Raw genomic sequence first — 19,374 nt, 5'->3', positions numbered from 1 at the left:
CATGTCCTTTTAGAGGTAGTTTTCTGGATATTTCCATACATTATTTTAATTGATATAGATTAAATGAATTCTAAATAATAAAATAATCACGTATGTGAATTAATTGGCTTGAAATTATTTCAATTTAATCATAAATCTCAGGTTGGAGATATATAATTATATTAAATATCTATAGAGAAAATTTTATCATCTATAATATATAATCCAATCAAACTCAAACAAGATTTTCTCTTATAAAAGATACATGTAGTTTAGAAAAAAAAAATTAATAATAAATTACTTACCTGTTTTTTTCTCTTTATTTTTAAAATTCTTTGTAACTTTCTCAAGCTTTTGCCTAATAGCTCTTCCGAAACCTCACTTAGACTTAATTATTATATAGATCACTAAACACTGCGGAATCCTCACTAATTTGGGATTGACGCCTAGTTCACATATTAATTCTCTGTTTGAACGTAAAGCCAAACTCCACCATGATAAAGGATTAGCAAATAACAATTGAATTCAAAAATTGTAAATTAAGATTTTAGTTTTTTAGTTGATTGTTAAGATCACATGTGTGTATCAGTGATATAAGAAATAAGGTGAAAGTAAAATATAGACTCTATAGAGATTGTGATTTAATAACAAAGCAACCGATTAATTACTCGTTGATTTAGGAATTAGGAATAAAAGAATAATTAAAGTATTGTTAGAGTATCTACTTGTTTATCTTAAATTTGTGATCCCTATAATATCTAAGAGATTCAAGAATTTTACACAAAAATTTACTTTAATACTAAAATTGTTAGAGTAAGTACTTAACTTAAGCAAAATCCATTTTTTTATTGAAAAATTTCTCTTTTTATAATAATCAATTAAGTAAGGATTGCTTATATAAACAATTCACTTAAGTAATACAATGTTAAGTCATTAGTTTCAATGGAAAAATTTGTTAAGCAGAATTGATTAAATTTAAGCAACTTATTTAAGCGCAAGTGTTGGATATTCTCTTATAAATATTAATTTCCAAAAAGAGATATTTCTGTAAAAAAAATATAAAAAAATGTAGGCGGTGGAAAGGAGAAAAAAGAGCGTGGGAAAAGCAGCGGCCATCTCCTTGGTATGGGTCTATGAATCTATGAAGCCCAAAAAAATAACAAGTGAATGCCCATTATCCCTATTGAACCCGGTTTCAAACTTTCGGACCCCATTCCTTTCGTTTCGTCGCCACTTCCGAACGCGTTTCTCTCTGCCTCTTCACATTCTCGCCGTCGCTGCTAAGTTCATGTAAGCTCTCTCTCTCTCTCCTCGCAGCTTCATTCGTTCGTATATGCACCTATTGCATGCGTTTGTTACCAATTAAGTGTCGTTACATAGTGAACCAGCTGAACGGTTTCGAAGTGTTCTGTTGCAGCAGTTAGGTTCGCGGCAAAAAATGATAAAGAGGAGGTTCTACAAGCTCGATCACGGTGATAGAGAGGCCTTGGATCCGTCTTCTTCTTCTTCTTCGGACTCCGAGATTGAAGCCGAAGCCGAAGTCGATGCCTCTGAAGAAGAATCAGAGGAAGATGTAACAGCAGAAGTGAAACCGAATGATGATGAAGCTGGTTCAACTTCTTCTGGTTGGTTTATTCACTTTTTGTTAACTGTACTTTTTGTTTCTTTCTCTAAAATGTGTTCAGTAGTATTAGCACTTACGTGATAGAGTTGCGTTAGCTGATGCTACTTTTCTTTATTTTACTATGGAATCATACACAGAGTTCACTATTAGAGCAACACAAATTAGTTATTAGGTTTAATTACCCATTAGGTTTGTTGACATTTTTTATTACTGTATTTTGTTTCTCTCTTCAATGTTTTCAGTATTATTAGCACTTACTATAGATATAGAATTGCATTAGATGATGTTAATTTTACTATTATGGAATCATACAGAGTTCAGTATTAGAGCAACATAAATTAGTTCTTATCATAATGGTATTTGGTATTCTTAATGTTACTTACTTTTTTTACATTTTTTTTTTTTTGTATTTTGCCACATTCAGGGTATGCAAGTGAGGATGGTTCTGCCAGTGATGTTGATGTCAACTCAGCAGGTAGGGTTTGCTTGTACACACCAACACAGAATTGTGTTCTTCTATCTGCGAGGAAATATGTTATGCAAATGTCCCTATTTCAGCTTATTGATGTTTCAATATTATAAATAATTAATGGAATAATGGTAGCTGTTATCATCGTTAGGCTTAGACCTTGGGTCTTTTCCTTTTAACTCTATTAAGTTAAATGAATAAACAATTTGCCGATATGTACCCAAAAAGAACCCTGACGCTTATGATTTAGTTTTCTGCTAGGGTTTGATTGTGCTTGAGACTTAAGTCTTGAACTTTTGGTATTTTGTACTCGTTCAAAATTCTTGTCATTTTACTTATGTATGTCAATTAGATGTCTATTTCTGGGATAATAGCATTCACTGTATTAGTTATTTTTGTAAACTGCATGGTTCTACTCCTTGGTAAAGAATCCTTTCATGATTGTTTTAACATTGATGTAACATCAGGTCTGTTATTTAGTGAAGATGATGCTGGAGCTATAAATGAAAGACAAGTGCTTATTAACAGGGAGTTGCTGATTAAATGTGATACTGAAAAGTCTAATGTCTTGGCTGAAAAGAAATCCTTACCGACAGATACGCCATCCTGTGTCTTAAAATGCAAATCAGTATTTAAGTGCAAGATATGTCCCCGAATTATCTGTTTGTCTGAGGAGACTTTGCGGGATCATCTGCAATCAAAGGTAATGTGCCTTTTCTTTTGGCGGATTATTATTCTTAAGCAGCAGATTTTACTATTCATAGTAAGTCTTTAGTTTTTTGAGAAGTAATCCATAAACTCTTGTCTTATTTATTCTTCCCAAATTCTATAAATTATTGCATTTATTTTGCTGGAAATTTAGTGCTGGGTTTGAACTTTGAACTGGAAAAGAAATATACAACAATAAATTTAGGGCCATTTATATACTCTGGAATAGGACTATCACTGTTTGGGATCCTATGACGCATTGCTACGATTTTTATATGATCCCTCATTGTAGTTTGTTCACCCATTGAGTGTATAACCCATATAAGGATGTTGATCCATATTAGTGGCAACGAGTATAGATTTGTATAATAAATAAAATCAGGATGAATGTTACTGTGAAGGGAAATTATGATTAGATTCCTTTAAGTGATTGACAGTATATAACATGGGTCAAAATGACATGGATTCTCTGCAAAGGATGTGGTGAATGTAATCCCCAAATTGGTTGACTTCAAAAATGTATTTATGGAGCATTTCATTTTTGTGGGTTGAGAGATTTGTGTTTCTAAATATAGAAGAAAAAGAGAGGATGATACACAAATGAAACAATAGAAAGAAAACAGTAAAATATCCTTCCCTTTTATAACTTAGCCACAAATATTTGATGATGTCATGATAACTTCAATCATTCTTTTGCTTCTGCTGCAAATGTTATATAGGTTTTGCTTTATCTCCAAGATTGACTAGTAAACACAACTATGATATTCAATATCATGTAAAATGATACATAGCCCAAACCACTTAGTTGAGTATTTTTCTTTACAAATTTCCTTACATCCTTCCTTGTAGGATCAGTGACATCACTTGAGGAATTTCCCATCCTGCCTCTACATTATTAAATAGTTGGAGATGCACAACATTATGCCATTAAATGTAACGAAAATCCTTACCCAAGTCACAGGTTTAATGTCCTATATAGGATAGAGGTCCTACTCACAAGTCAAAGCAATAAGATCACACTAGCATTTCTTTCAACTCTTGATAGTATGATCAACTTGGACAGGAGGACAACTATGAACTTATCCTTGTCATTGTGTAAAGCTTCTTATTGATGTAATGTACTAATGATTACATTGTTATTACTGTAGAGACATGCTCGATCTGAAAAACTACTTAGTGAAGGTAGACTGAAGGCTATGCTCAACAGTGATGGTGAAATTGATAATCAAGAGATCTCAGAGATCCAAACTAAAGATACTGAGGTTGGTTCTTCGGCAGTTCAATTGCATTCTACTGCAACTCGGCTAAATAAATTACATGTTATTGAATTGAACGCGCTTGGAAAACTAATTCATTTATGAATTTTTTAGGATAATGCTGAGAAGAATCACAAAAGAAAAAATCAGCATAAAAAGAGATTGAGAAAGAAGGTAAAGAACACTAGTGTTTCATTCATCAGGCAGAGTTTAAACTTTAAATTGAAAATTTGAAACGGTAAGGTTTATGATTTTTTATTTTTTTTTGAATGGCAGAAAAGTGACAAAGCAAACACAAGGAAAATACTGTCAACAAAAGGAGCAGCCAAGAGAGGGCGAAACAAATGACACCTCTAATATGTAGTATTCTGCATTTTGTAGAGCAAATTTTCCCGCCACTACCACCCGCCTTTGTGTGCAAAGTCTGATATTATGCTCTACTGATAGTGCTTCTTGAGCCCCCTTTCTCTTCTGTTCAATATTTTTCTTCGTTTATTTATTTATTTATTCAACATGCTTCCTACAATGTCTGAGATTTTCTTTTTTATTTTTCCTTTTTACATAGCATACTAATGTAACCGAAATCAAATTTTCCCTGTAAAGACTTTCCTGGGAAAGATTATTTAAATTACGAGGTTAAATTTGGCTGTGCTTTGGTCATAAAATGTTGAACTATTTGACATATGAACGCCAACTGTGATGCCATGCTGCATAAAGAATGTACTGCTAACGTAAGCATTTTATGAACACTTTGATAAAGAAAAATATAAGGTGGGATTAGAATGCATTTAGTAGAGTGGAAAGAAATGAAATGATAGTGATTGAAACCAAAGTTTTGAATTAGAGGAGAGTATAAAAGTGAGTTTCATCTCATTTTAGTGTTTTTTCCTCTCTTTTTTTCTTGTTCTTTCTTTGCAATCAAACAGACAAGGTTGATTTATACTTTTATTCAATCCTAAAAGAAATTGTCATTAAAATTATAATTTATGAAGTTCAACACTTAAGAGAAATTTTGCTATCAAAATTATAATTTATGAAGTTTAGCACTTAATGTACTAACATGTCATTTATATGGATTTTTTTTTCTTAATCCTTAACTTCTTCAAGAAAATTGGGTCTTGACTAATCACTTGAATTAAACTTTAATTTTAATATATTAATCACTTGTATTTAATCCTTTGATTTCATTTAGATGAATTTGACCTGACTAAAAAAAAAATTAAAAAAATATGTTGCTTCATTTTAAATTATAATAAAATATTCTTCTTTATATGCAATAAAATATAATATGAATATACATGATAAATTATGATATTATTTAAATTCATGTTCTTGATTCTCATATTTATGATTTTTGATTCTTTACTGTTGTATAGAGTCAATCCCATATTTTGAATAAATCAAATCCTCACTTGATATATAAAACCTATCACTATCATATCAATGAATTAGATTTAAACTCTTGTTAATAAAAATAATAAATTTACTACGAAAAATTTCCAGTATGAAATGAAAATGAAATCATTGTTGGGAAGTGAATCTAAATAATGCATGGAAAAGGAACAAATTATCTTCCATCCTTTTTCTTCACATCATAGTTGTTATGATATGATAGAGATTTGGGGGATAAAATAACATATGATTATGTTATAATATGGTGGAGATTAAGAAATGATTATGTTTATGATATAATAAATATTAAGAGATATGATACCTTATATTTAAGAAAATAAGAAACTTTTATCTTATCTGGTAGGATTATATCTCTAAGATTTAGATTAAAATTTGATTAGATTATGATCAATTTTTTCCTTTCTTACTGGCTTATCTTTGTATCTATATTTACAGTCTTCAATAATCTCATCTCATCAAAATTAGACAATATGTGTTCCACATGCACACAATACCCAGAAAAGTCAGAAACCATGCATGTCCATGTCCTTAGAGACTGAAAATGTGAAATATTAGTTTTGGCGCCACACTTGTAAGCACCATATCTATATAATCCCTTCCCAATGCCATTCTTCCATTTCTGAAGAAACATGCTCCTTCTTCTTCCATTCCAATCTGAATCATTGATCAGCCTTCAATGGATTCACAAACCCTAGACTCCACCAAACTCTACCTCACCGCCCTCAAAACCCTCCAATCCGAAGCCCCTCCCACACCCTCCCTCCCCCCACTCCCCTCTTCCATCCCTCACTCCAAACTCATCCCCCACACCCGCTTCCTCGTCGACGCCTTCCGCCACGCCGGCCCCCACTCCCACTCCTACTTCCTCTCCCACTTCCATTCCGACCACTACTCCGGCCTCTCCCCATCCTGGTCCCGCGGCGTCATCTTCTGCTCCCACACCACCGCCGCCCTCCTCCGCCGCATTCTTCACATCCCCGCCGCATTCATCGTCCCCCTCCCCCTCCGGCAGCCTCTCCGCATCGACGGCGCCCATGTCACCCTCCTCGACGCCAACCACTGCCCCGGCGCCGTCCAGTTCCTCTTCTCCGTCCCCCGTGCCACCGCCGATGCCGCCGCCCTCAGGTACGTCCACACCGGCGATTTTCGCTTTTGTAATTCCATGGTTTCCGAACCCGCCCTCGCCCCCTTCGTCGGTGCCGATGCGGTGTTTCTCGACACCACCTATTGTAATCCTAAGTTCGTGTTCCCCTCGCAAGAGGAGTCTATTGATTACGTTGCCAGTGTCGTGGAGAGCGTTGAGCGTGAGTGTGAGCATAATAGTAGTGACAAAGTTTTGTTTCTTGTTGCTACTTATGTCATTGGGAAGGAGAAGATTTTGCTTGAGCTTGCACGCAGGTTTAAGAGGAAGATACACGTCGATGCTAGGAAGATGGAGGTTTTGAGGGTTCTTGGGTATGGGGAGAATGGTGAATTTACTGAGGATGGGAAGGAGAGTAATATTCATGTTGTTGGGTGGAATTTGTTGGGGGAGACTTGGCCTTACTTTAGGCCTAATTTTGTTAGGATGAAGGAGGTTATGGCTGAGAGAGGGGGGTCATACTCCAAGGTTGTCGGCTTTGTTCCGACCGGATGGACCTATGAAGTGAAGCGGAATAGGTTTGCGGTCAAGTCCAAGGATTTGTTCAAGATTCATCTTGTGCCGTATAGTGAGCACTCAAACTATGATGAGCTCAGGGAGTATGTGAAGTTTTTGAAGCCAAAGCGGGTTGTTCCGACCGTGGGTTTGGATGTTGAGAAGAGTGACAGTAAACATGCTGACAAAATGAGGAAGTACTTTGCTAGGTTGGTTGATGAGACTGCCAACAAGCAGGATTTTTTAAGGGGTTTTCTTCGTGACCCTGGTGAGAAGGGTGAAGCGGGTTTCAAGGCTGAGAAGGTTGTTAGTGATGCTCTTGGACCAGGGCAAGACATGGAGGAAGAAGAAATCAATGCATTGAAGAAGACAGAAGGTGATATGGGTATTGGTCCAGTTGTGGCTGTGGGTTTGTCTTCTTTTATGGAAGAAACTTATGCACAAGATCCTACTTTGCTGAATGATGAAGAAAAGGAGAAAATAATTCAAGAACTGACTTTTTGTTTGCCCACATGGGTCACCCGAAACCAGTTGTTGGATCTGATCAGCATCTCAGGGAGCAATGTCATTGAAGCTGTTTCTAATTTCTATGAACGTGAAACTGAATTTCATGAGCAAGTGATATCTTGTCAAACTCCTGTTTCAACATCCAAGTGCTGCTCATTAAATGGTATGGATTCACTTGCAAAACCATGCCTCAATACAAACAACACTGGCAAAAATATTGACATTTTTCCAAGTCAAGACTCTAAATTAACTAACCTGAGGCATACAGTGCCTAGTCCCATTTCTCCTGCCAAAAGGAAGAGAAGTACTGACAGTAAGCAAAACAAAAAAGCCAAAGTCAAAGCAAAATCTGAACCAAGTGGTTCAAAGCAGGCCACAATTACAAGATTCTTCAGTAAAGTAATACCTGAGATGCCTGGTGGTACTCAATCTGATAATTCTGAACCAAAGCTTGACCAAAGCTCTAAAGTTGAAGACTTGTTGCCAACTGATGATGGACAAATGTACAAGGATGAAATTGATCAATTTATGCAAATAATAAATGGGACTGAGTCATTAAAAAAATATGCCATCACTATAATTGAGAAGACAAAAGGTGATATCAATAAGGCATTGGACATATATTACGGTAATTCTGAAAATCTTGGTGAAAAGCAAATATCAGTTCAAGTGGAGAGCAAAATTGATAGACCTGTAGTGAAGAAGCATGCATCAGAGGAATTGAGAATTGTACCTGATATTTTTGACCAGAAAGTCTTGAAAGATAATGTAGATGCTACTCACTTATCTCTACCACCTGAGAAATACAACCCTAAAGAGCATGGTTTGTTTTAGTTTCTTACCCCCAGAAATATTGGTTTAGAAGTTGTTCAACCCACTGATTTGCTTCTATATTTGCTCTTTATATTCACATTCTGTCTTGTAACATAAGTATACAACTGGCAATAATGAGCAGCGTGTTGGAAAGATGGACAGCCTGCACCATATTTACATATTGCAAGAACCTTCAACCTGCTTGAGGGTGAGAAAGGAAGGATTAAAGCTACATCATTGCTATGCAATATGTTCAGAAGGTTCCTTTGTTACTAATCACACTCTTTGTGTTATCCATTTCCTCCCTCTTTTTTTATTGAATAGTGAAACTGTTTTTCCCGTAATTGGCTGATTGAGGAACATTATTTGCATGCAATGTTTCTATCACATAGTTTGTTGGCCTTATCTCCAGCAGATGTGCTTCCTGCTGTGTATCTATGCACTAACAAAATTGCTGCAGACCATGAAAATAAGGTATGTTTATTTCTGGCCTTGACTATTTGGATTTATAATTTGTATCATTAATGAGAATGAAACTTCAGCTGAGTAATTCAAAATAAATAAATGAAAAAATAAAAGTAAAACCTTTGTGCTGTTCCTTTGCTCTTTTATGTGTGCTGTGGTCAAGTTTTTAAAAGTCTAGGACCTGAGTTCCTTGATGAACACATTGACAATTTGTTATATGTGGCATTTTAGTCCTTCATTGTTGCTTGAGGGTGACTCTTTGTATCAAAACTGTCACACATAGTTTTTCTTTGAATTGCTATTTCCATTTTCTTCTTCCTTTGTTTTCTTTGGATCACAACAGCATGGAACACACTAGTGATTTATTTGTTGTTTATGGTAAACAACATGTGAGCATGTAGGAAGCAGGGCCCACTATGTCACTCTGCACGAATTTTCTTCTCCAGTTGAAGTGAAAGAGGATTTTCCTAGTTCTAAATTAAAAAAATGCCACTAAAATCCAGCAGCCAATTTAAAGGTCACTTGATTTATACAATAAAAATACCTTTCTGCAAACATACATTACTGTTTCTGGTTGTTAATGTTTAAGTTTGACTGTGAGCGAGTATAGGAGTCTATTGTATGGCAATAAGAGTTATTATGCACTGACAAAGTTCCTTACATTATACTATTGATATCAGGAACTGAATATTGGTGGAAGTTTAGTCACTGCAGCACTTGAAGAGGCATGTGGAACAAATCGATTGAAAATAAGGGAGATGTTTAACAAATTTGGTGATCTTGGTTGGGTGATTGTTTTCATAGTTTTTGATTGTTTTACTAAACCTGTTCAATCTGTGAGGATTTTGAATAACTGAAATAATATAACCCGTGATTGTTAAAGGTGATGTTGCACAAGAGTGTCGTCAAACACAGAGATTGCTTGCACCACCTACACCACTTCTAATTAAGGATGTTTTCTCTGCACTACAAAAGATAAGGTATTAACAACCATTCTGTTTCTTATTGTAACTTATGATCTTACAAGTTACAATGGATATAAATATAATTTACCACCAATGGTCTGCTCTTCAAATGTTTAGTTAAAAGTTGTTGCTAGACTTAGGTTCATGGTGAACCTAGTATGTGGTAATATGTCATTCACTTAAATTAATTTATAAGATATCTCATGTTTCTTTTGCCATTTAGTTAGGTAAACTTTTAGTTTTACTCTACATGCTCTTATGTAGTAGTGTTCATCAGTGTACAAACAGGCAGTCGAAGCACATCTCGGAAGAAAGGCATCATTGTTCATCTCATGCGTTCCTGCCGTGAGAAGGAGATGAAGTTTCTTGTTCGGACCTTGGTAAATATCTGTTTTTTTTAGGTGCATACAAGTTTTGTGGGAGGGAAGTTTACCCCATTTTAAGGTCAAGGCATGCTATAAGACTCAATAATATCATACAGTGACACTTTATGGTTAGGTATTTATCCTTATTAGAGATGTCTTAAGGCTCGATAATGGCATATAGTGGCACACCTATAGATTGTTATGGTTAAGTATTTATCCTTATTTTAGATAAATTTCATCAAGGTATGTGTATACTGCTTCAACTGGGTCTGTGGAAAAGAAGATTCTAAGGAGTAAGGAATTTGGATTTGGGTTTTATCTGATCTCAATATAGATGAGAATGTCATGACAGCTCATCTAAGTAACTATTAGCTAGTCAGTTACAGCTAGAAACAGAATAGAGGGCTACTGGGTGAAATCAGCATATACACAAACAGAATATTTTTGTGTCTTAGTATGCTTATATTTATATAACAACTTCCCTTCTCACAAATATTCCAAGGAAAGATGCAACAAATTGTATTTTATGCACACGGTAATTAAGAAGTTGGCAATGCCCTTGCATGCCTTATCTATCTTCTGGCCACCTTCAAGTTGGATATCTGACAGTTTCAATAGTCCCAACACCCTTTAATGAATGATGACTTATGCTAGTCATACATCATGTTACCGAAGTTAAAAGTTTCAGTTATGGACATGAATCACTTGGACCACCATTTACTGTATGCAATTAAATCCTAAACAGATTTAAAATTTCCATTCTTTAAATTTGTCACTGTTTTCTACTATAAGCCTTTTTTCATTATATGTGGTTAAGTTAGTTTGTCAGCAGCCATATCTGGCTAGATTTTATGGCCTTCTTTCTCTTCACATTGCATTTCAATATTTACTGTTCTGAATGTACGTATGTAATGGAGGCTGGTGGTATGCTTCTCAAACGCCTTTATATAGATAGGTAGGTAGGTAGATTTTTATCCTTATATGCTAGAGTCCTGGTTTTGAACTTTGCTTCCTGTGTAGGTCAGGAACCTAAGGATTGGGGCAATGCTTAGAACTGTTTTGCCTGCATTGGCTCATGCTGTTGCTATGAATTCTTGCCCTACTTTGCACCAAGAAGGAACTGCAGAAAATATAAAGGAGAAACTACAGGTCCATTCTGCAATCATTTGCTTTTACCTATGACCAAGTTTATGTATTAATGTGCTATTCTGATACCCTGTCTTCTTTTTAATGGTTGATATTGTTTTGTCATAAATAATTACTTTACATCTGCCATTTTCTACATAGAGGAACTTTAATTTAATAGGATAATAGGAGATTTTATTATTCTGAGAAAAAGAGAATATACTAAAGCATAAGATAATCTTATTGGAGAACATATGTAGGAAAAAGTATGCATGTATTAGATAACCTTCAATTTTTCCCCTTGAAATGTTTTTTTAAAATCTGTGACTTATAAGTTATAACTATTTTCCATAACAAGCTTTGTGAAACATTTTGTGAAAAGATGAAGCTGCATGCAAAGTTGTGGGTTTAATTAGGACTGCAATGCTTAAATGGATTTAACACTAATAGTTTGTTACAGGTATACAAGGTTTATGGGGCTTTCTGGGCCAAAAATGTTCTGATAGTAGAAGTGGCATTTATATCTGTCACTAAATATTTTTCCCACCTGTCCAGGTTCTTTCTATGGCAGTTGTTGAAGCATATAACATACTGCCAAATTTAGTAAGTATTGACTATTTGAATTGTGAATCTTGTCTATATATAGATTTTCTTATTGAAACCATGTCATTATTGCATTCATTAGGCTGTTGTCTATGCTCTACATTACTCAAATATATTAGGAGATAGGCAGCTAGGCACTGAATGTTTCTTTGCTTCTGAATGGCTGTTGTTGAAAATGAGAAAGTATAAGTATTATATGTTTACATCTACTGCATCAATTAATATGATCAAATACTGACTATGTTGGATGTACAACTATTACCAGTTATTTCTGTTGCAGTTCCTATAAATTTGTTTATGTTAAGTTGTTCTGATTTTCTCTTGATGGTCTGTTATATTTGATTGTTTTAATGCTGACTAATGAAGGATAATCTACCTACTTTTGACCCTATATAAGCAACAATGCAGTCTTGCGATGTTAAAAATTTCTGTCATTTACTTTATGCAGGATCTCATAGTTCCATCTCTCATGAACAAAGGCATTGATTTTTCAGTTTCAAGTTTATCAATGGTTCCAGGAATCCCTATTAAGCCTATGCTAGCAAAGTATATACTGTTCCATATATTGGCCATTTCTTGAATTCTTGATGATTATATTTCAAGTTTTTAGAACCTTTTCTTAACTTCAGGAGTCCCCACTTACTTTATTAACTCCCAATTGATTCTTTTTTCCTTGTATTTTCCCTTTCTTCATAGGATCACCAATGGTATTCCCCAAGCATTGAAGCTATTTGAAAATAAAGCATTTACATGTGAATATAAGTATGTTCTATTCCTTAATTAGTTATTTTTCCTTATATCTTTATGCTCTTCTCTTCTCTCTTAACATCTCATTGCATTCAACAATAGATATGGAGAAGCAAGTAGTCATTTAAAATTTGGTAGGATATATTAGTGGGTGATATGAAGTTTCAATCACAGTGGGTTAGTAGTTAAAGCAATGTGGGTTTTAATATAGTAATTTGATCTACATCACTTCAAAGTGCCTCAAATTTGCATCTGAATACTATAGCAATCTAGCATCTTATTTGATGAATCCTGTACAGTTGTAGACTGTAGTGCATGTCTTCTCAGTCATGTCTATACAAACTTAAATGAAAACATGCTATTAAGGTTTCTAGACTGTGAAATCTAAAGTTTTCACAAGATGACTTTAAAAAATAAAATAAAGAAAATGTCTTTCTTGAAAACATCTAAATTAAAGAGTTTATCTTTTCTAAATGGTCTTGAAGGTAGGAATGCTGGAACAAGGCAGACTCATCAGATTGATATTGAAAAAAACAACCGAACCTTTTAACATTCTCGGTTTCAAATTTTTAAATTCTAATCTTGTTACTAATTTGTAATCTGGCAGTCATAGTACTGTGGTTACTTGCATTATTGTACAAAAAATGAGGCAGTAAGAAATGCAGAGAGTCAGATTGCTTCATGTATCAGTTTAATGTGAAACCTGCAAAATCTCTTGGATAGATTTAAATTGTATATTAAGACCCTCTTTGGTATTACTTGTCTCTATTGTTCAAGAATAAATTGCATTTTTCTTTTACATCACTTGTTAAATTGAGTTTAATGTAATCCCAGGTATGATGGTCAGCGAGCTCAAATTCACAAATTAGTTGATGGATCAATTCGTGTTTTTTCAAGAAATGGGGACGAATCAACTTCAAGATTTCCTGATCTGATTGACATAATTAAGGAATCCAGCAAGCCGGTTGCATCAACTTTCATAATGGATGCTGAAGTACAAAAAAATTCCATGCCATAATACTCTTTATATTTGTTCTTGTTAACAAAAAATTATTCACTCATAATTTTATGGTTGTTGAACCTTTTCAGATTGTTGGTATTGACAGAAAAAATGGATATAGGATTATGTCTTTCCAGGAGCTATCTTCACGTGGAAGAGGTGGCAAAGATACATTAGTTACTTCAGAGAGCATTAAGGTTGGACATTTACGTGCTTAAAAGAAATTGAAAATCACTATGCCTAAAGCCAATGAACTGGAGGAAGTTTGCTGTAATATCTGTCATATTTATTTAAGATAAAAGAGAAAATTATTAAGGCAAGGAGAAAAGATACAAAGGGGAAAGAGAATAGGATCCTGATCCTCCTAAGCAAAAAAACTAAACAAAAAACAATAAAGGAAAAAAGAAAATCGATGAAAAAGCTTCCCAATCACTTGTCAGCCAAATAAATCCATTTATAAAGGCCAGAAGCTATACACCAAATAGATGCCAAATGCCTAATCTTATTCCAAATTAGTTTATGTGCCGAAGAAACCTCCTTGATTCAACAGTTTCACTCCAACTAAATACACCAAATTGCAGCATAGATTGCTCATTTTACCAGAAAATATAGCCTCTTCATTTCTACTAAAAACATGAAAGCTAATCATCAAAAATTGGTCGAGGATCCCAGGATACACCCAATGTTATCTGAAAAAGCTGAATAAGGAATTCCATAAATGAACTGCAGCAGAACTATGTAAGAATAGGTGAGGACTAGATTTTAAGAAAGCACCACACATTATTACAACATATCAGGGTAAAGACCTCTATGTTGGCCTATGAACATACATGTCATTTGTATTAATTCTATTAAGTACTACAGTTCAAAATAAAACTTATAAAAGACTTGAGCTTAGAGGGAGCTTTGGATTTTCACAAGGGTTTGGCAAGACAAAAATTACCCCTGCTCAATAAATATCTCAACACAATGCACATTTATAATGGTTTGTTCTTTGGACACTATCATACACTATTGTTATTTAACTTTAGGTTTTAATTAACGTAGATCAAAATCAATCATTCAACTATCATAGGAATGTTATGTGATTTACTTCCTTTTTGAAGGGTTTAGTATGATGAAGTATGAAAACATTTGTTTAATTATCAAGAACATGAAAATTAGAGAGGGTTTGGAGAGCTAATGCACTTTTTTTCTTTCTATTTTCTGACTTAGGTAATTTCCTTTTGGTTTGTTTCCTTTAGAGCTTTTGTAGTGGGATTTCTTATCTTTCTTTGTTCTTCTCTTGTTCTCTTCAACTCTGTTTGCAGTTGAATTCTATGGATTTGTTTCTGATATCTTCTGTTCATGCAGGTGGATATTTGCATCTTTGTCTTTGATATCATGTTCGCAAATGGAGAGCAGTAATTATCTTTTACTCAAGTTTATATAAATTGGTGATGAACTTGGTAGAAATTCTCATTCTCATATAGTACATACAAATGATTTTGTTAGCAAATGGTTCATTGAATGCATTAGCCTTGTTTGGTGCACTCTACTGTGTATGGCAAGATAGCATATGATCACAGGTGAGTATAGGTGGCTAGTGTGCAAGATGGTGCAACCACGGTATCTTGTGTAGGATAGACCATAAAAACCAGATAGGGTAAAAAAAATGTGGCATTTTCACATTAATCACAATAGTGCAGTTAATCATGATCAAGCATGTGAATCTCAAGTTAGATGCTAAGTAGGTCTGTGGGCAACATGAATTTGTCTTATAATATGTAAGACTAATTATCCTTAAGCAGTTGATATTTCATTTGAAATACAATCTGTACTGACCCATTTAAGTTCTGTTTGCAGGTTATTGGGTTTTCCTCTCCGCCTTAGACGAAAGTGTATGCATCTAATCATCTTATAATATTGTCAATCTTCTGCATTTCTGGCAAGGCAAAAATGTACTGTAACTTATAATTACACTTTCATTTTAATCCTTTTGTATGTCTTGGAAATCATACAGATCTGAAGGATTTGTTCTATGATGAGAAACCTGGGTATTTTGAATATGCAAAAGAAACAACTGTAAGTACATCAGTTTATGATTACTATTTTCTAGTGAAATCTATTTAATGAAGGTATATATATGATACTTAAATGTAGGTTGAAGCAGATGATGCTTGCTTAACCTGTGAAGCCACATTAACTAAGATAAATGCTTTCCTGGAAGATGCTCTTCGCTCTTCATGTGAAGGAATTATGGTGAAAACATTGGATGTTGATGCTGGGTATTCTCCATCAAAGCGTTCTGACAAATGGCTAAAAGTTAGTAATTGTGCTACAGGACTTTGGTCACTTTGTTTAAGACTAAAAAATCAGGTATTAAATCTGTATAATGTTCTGAGCCTTCATTTTGTAGGTCAAGCGAGATTATGTGGAAGGATTAAATGATACTCTTGATTTAGTACCGATTGGTGCTTGGCATGGAAATGGAAGGAAAGCTGGATGGTAATTTTCACCTTTCATAATTTTTTGTCTTGAAATCATTTAAGATGCTGCAAAGAAAATTGCATTAACTTTATCTCACATCTTTACTACATTAGTTCTGTCAAGGACCAACTCTCCTAAATGGCAAAAGAATGGTTTTGTAATTTGTATCTCTAGCAATTCCATGTCCTACAAGGTTTATCAATCTCATATAGTGGTGGCAGTGTGTAACCGCTGATCCCCCAAAATGCTAGTTGTATAGTGTATGGTGGGTGGGGTGGCTCTGCTGCTCTGGTTACACACAACAGATAGAAGACGGAGAAGATATGAGAAAGCATGGGGAAAACTAAGTAGGGGTTAGGATTTTTAACCTTTAGGAAGGTCGTTTTTACCCTTAAAACCCTCAAAATTGACTAAAATCGGATTTCAGTCAGCTGCCACAAAATGCCACTTTTTTGGCCATGAAAGTGGCTGCCACACCTGCAAACAGCAAATGCACCACACCATGAATTATGTGGTGAACAACTGTATGAATATAAGAAAGTTCCTTCCAACCAATAAATTTATGTGGTGTATTTAGTTCTGGGCTTTGACCAAATGTGCGACTGACCCAACAAACCAGCAGTGTGACTGGACAATAAATTTTCATTGGAGATTAGGTGGTGGTGGAGGCAAAGGGGCTGGGCAAATAGAAACCCCTAAATTCAGTAGGGTAAAACATCTTTGACCATAAACATATAATGGGTCAGGGTTCGAATGTTGAGCAGCAACTGTTTGTGACCTGACTTTCATTGATCATAGTGTATTATGCTTTAATTCATCTCTGGATGTAGGCATACACTTCTCAGTGCTCTGATAATTTATAAATTTCACTTGTAACCTGGAATGGAAATAGTGCAGGGTAATGATGTCATTTCATGTTCAGATGCTCAGTACGAATCAAAAGATGGACTCTAATTTGTTTTAGTACGAAATTTTTTGGGTGAAACATCTGTGTTATGTGCAATCAATACAAACAATAGTTCTAGCAATGAAAATAAAGAGTATAACCAATAACTATGATGCATTATAGCAAGTATAAATCAACAAAAGTCAGAGAGGCACTTTATATTCCATGTGATTGGAAAAGAATGAGCATAATTATCTTGAGTAATAGGCTAGGCTTGGTAATTGTGATAGAAATTTATGTTCATCAAATGAAATCATGAAGTTTTATTATCTTGCTCACTGATTGATATTACTTAAGAACTTTGTTAACATACAACAAATGGAAAAGGAAGTGGCAGAAAAAGGAACATGCATTTTTTGTGGCTTCACAATGATTTTATTTTTTGTACAAGTGATTTACTGCACTGTTGTTAATCTGGATCTTTTACTTTTGCAGGTATAGTCCATTTCTTATGGCATGTTTCAATCCTGAAACAGAGGAGTATCAAAGTGTATGTCGTGTGATGTCTGGATTCTCAGATTCATTTTACATAGAGGTATAAATTCTTTTGACTTAAAAATGTTCTGCGCTGTGCCATCTAGCTCTAAAGTACCATGGACTCTTTCCTCTTTTAAGTTAAGGATGTAACTGTAATTATATTTTTCCTAGTCGTGTCTTTGAAATTTGAACCCTTAGAATCATCAATTTGTCATATCTATGTTACTTGAGCCTACATTGTTCTTAAAAAAAATATTTTGGACCTTGAAGAATGCCAAAAGCAATTTTGAGGGTGGGGTGGACAATCTTGTGTTGCTTATTAATGCTTTCTTTTCCTTTTTGAAGTTGTTAAATTGGTAGCAACTTTCTTTTATCATCACTGACAGGAAATTGATATTGCGGTGCAGATGAAACAATTCTTCTCTGGGGACAAAGTCTTGTCCAAAAAACCACCATATTATCAAACAAGAGAGGCACCAGACATGTGGTTTTGTCCACAAGTTGTTTGGGAAATAAGAGGAGCAGATTTTACTGTATCCCCAGTTCATCATGCTGCCATTGGTTTAGTTCATCCATCTCGAGGCATCTCAATCAGATTTCCAAGATTTATTAGTTGTGTCTCAGACAGAAGCCCAGAAGAATGTAGCACAGCTGCCGATATAGGTGAAATGTTTCATTCTCAGACTCGGAAGATGGATATCACAACTGGAGACTGAATGTTGATGTGTTTTGTGTGTGTATATAATCAGTTGATGTAAATTATGGTATCATCTTATTGAACATTTTAACGTTTTATATGTACAGTGTAGCAGCAGATCTCTTGTAGGGCTCATGTTAGACCACAAAGATGTTACCCTATCCCACTTTAGTTTTGCTAGCTTCTTTCTGGTGTTCCACACTGGGTCTTTATGTCCATATTGATGTTTTGCTTCCTTTTGGTGTTTGACAGAAGTAAATTTTGATCTAACTTGTATTTGACCAATAGATACAGTCCTCTCTCATGGTAAAACTTTCTGTGGGTTTGATGTATTTTCATCTTCAACAAGCGTCCAACATTCAATGCAGGGTGAAACTATCATATGGTTACCTGGTTGGTTAAATGCTAAGGAGAATAGTAATTCCCTATTTTTAACAATAAGCCCGGGAGAGTTCTTGTTCATTATGCTATTGTTCTTACATGCAACTACATTGATCATGACATTTATTCTTCCAAAATGTAGTTTTATATCATGCGAAGGGAAAGGTTAAGGGTTCAAATTTCTATCATTGATATTTTTAATAAAACTAACAAATTAATATTTGTAGATAAAAAAATATATATCATGGCATTTATTCTTCCTATATATTGGTTTAAAACTTGAACAACTCGCCTAGCCTTATAACGAGTCACGACCTTCATTGTTCTTCATTGTTATTTGTCCTTTTGGTCTACATGGAAAATCAGAGAGAAAGAGAATTAGTTGAGTGCAGATGGGGCATTGCAAGTCATGAATGTAGTAATTCTTGGGAATACCACCAACGCTCCAAAAGAACACAGAATCTTGATTGATGTTTGTGAGAGTGAGAGGACGAGCCAGTGACAACTTGAGAGTGATTCTAGAAGTCGAGAATTACAAGATTGAAGAAATGAAATACAAGAAAGTAATGCTTTGGATGGTTTCCTTTACAATATGCCTAATGTCTTATGAAAGCATAAGGGCATCAGTTTTTGCTTTACCCATAATAAAAAGATGAAGATCAATTTTGCCATTATGAAGGGGAGGTGTTTGTTGATTGTGACTTTCAAGAAGAAACATACAAGTCTGAA

General features: G+C 34.7%; 2 protein-coding genes across 9 annotated transcripts; both read left to right on the top strand.

Moving 5' to 3' along the window:
• Positions 1-1,147: 1,147 nt before the first annotated feature.
• On the top strand, positions 1,148-4,701 carry LOC100306162 (C2H2-type zinc finger protein). 4 transcript variants are annotated; one of them, XM_041011578.1, is made up of 7 exons: positions 1,148-1,269; positions 1,397-1,604; positions 2,028-2,078; positions 2,540-2,775; positions 3,929-4,042; positions 4,151-4,210; positions 4,313-4,677. In XM_041011578.1, exons 2-7 carry the CDS (start codon positions 1,418-1,420, stop codon positions 4,382-4,384), a joined length of 720 nt encoding a protein of 239 aa, XP_040867512.1. In that variant the 5' UTR covers positions 1,148-1,269; positions 1,397-1,417; the 3' UTR covers positions 4,385-4,677. The 4 variants fall into 4 exon arrangements, with proteins under 4 accessions (XP_040867512.1, NP_001238539.2, XP_040867513.1 ...); NM_001251610.2 differs by having other exon boundaries at positions 1,162-1,269; positions 1,400-1,604; positions 4,313-4,701; XM_041011579.1 differs by having other exon boundaries at positions 1,191-1,269; positions 1,384-1,604.
• A 1,192-nt stretch (positions 4,702-5,893) lies between these two features.
• On the top strand, positions 5,894-18,596 carry LOC100807673 (DNA ligase 6). 5 transcript variants are annotated; one of them, XM_003551785.5, is made up of 19 exons: positions 5,901-8,415; positions 8,548-8,665; positions 8,798-8,879; positions 9,551-9,653; positions 9,754-9,850; positions 10,113-10,215; positions 11,221-11,349; positions 11,881-11,928; positions 12,377-12,474; positions 12,625-12,690; positions 13,510-13,669; positions 13,765-13,872; positions 15,029-15,078; positions 15,521-15,555; positions 15,678-15,739; positions 15,818-15,979; positions 16,074-16,162; positions 17,526-17,625; positions 17,975-18,596. In XM_003551785.5, exons 1-19 carry the CDS (start codon positions 6,126-6,128, stop codon positions 18,281-18,283), a joined length of 4,209 nt encoding a protein of 1,402 aa, XP_003551833.1. In that variant the 5' UTR covers positions 5,901-6,125; the 3' UTR covers positions 18,284-18,596. The 5 variants fall into 5 exon arrangements, 3 of the variants coding, with proteins under 3 accessions (XP_014626476.1, XP_006603044.1, XP_003551833.1); XM_006602981.4 differs by lacking the exon at positions 11,881-11,928 and having other exon boundaries at positions 5,900-8,415; XM_014770990.3 differs by lacking the exons at positions 16,074-16,162; positions 17,526-17,625; positions 17,975-18,596 and having other exon boundaries at positions 5,896-8,415; positions 15,793-15,934.
• Positions 18,597-19,374: the final 778 nt, after the last annotated feature.

This window comes from Glycine max, chromosome 18, assembly GCF_000004515.6.
Source record: "Glycine max cultivar Williams 82 chromosome 18, Glycine_max_v4.0, whole genome shotgun sequence".
In the NCBI taxonomy this organism is placed as follows: domain Eukaryota; kingdom Viridiplantae; phylum Streptophyta; class Magnoliopsida; order Fabales; family Fabaceae; genus Glycine; species Glycine max.
This window is presented reverse-complemented; position numbering and strand designations above follow the sequence as displayed.

Excerpts from the sequence above, each read along its gene's own strand:
- LOC100807673 (XM_003551785.5), top strand. The coding sequence starts at position 6,126 with ATGGATTCACAAACCCTAGACTCCACCAAACTCTACCTCACCGCCCTC. Across the intron at positions 12,475-12,624 it reads ATTAAGCCTATGCTAGCAAA|GATCACCAATGGTATTCCCC; the intron begins GTATATACTGTT and ends CTTTCTTCATAG. Across the intron at positions 13,873-15,028 it reads TTACTTCAGAGAGCATTAAG|GTGGATATTTGCATCTTTGT; the intron begins GTTGGACATTTA and ends CTGTTCATGCAG.
- LOC100306162 (NM_001251610.2), top strand. The coding sequence starts at position 1,418 with ATGATAAAGAGGAGGTTCTACAAGCTCGATCACGGTGATAGAGAGGCC. Across the intron at positions 2,776-3,928 it reads GGGATCATCTGCAATCAAAG|AGACATGCTCGATCTGAAAA; the intron begins GTAATGTGCCTT and ends TTATTACTGTAG. Across the intron at positions 4,211-4,312 it reads AAAAGAGATTGAGAAAGAAG|AAAAGTGACAAAGCAAACAC; the intron begins GTAAAGAACACT and ends TTTGAATGGCAG.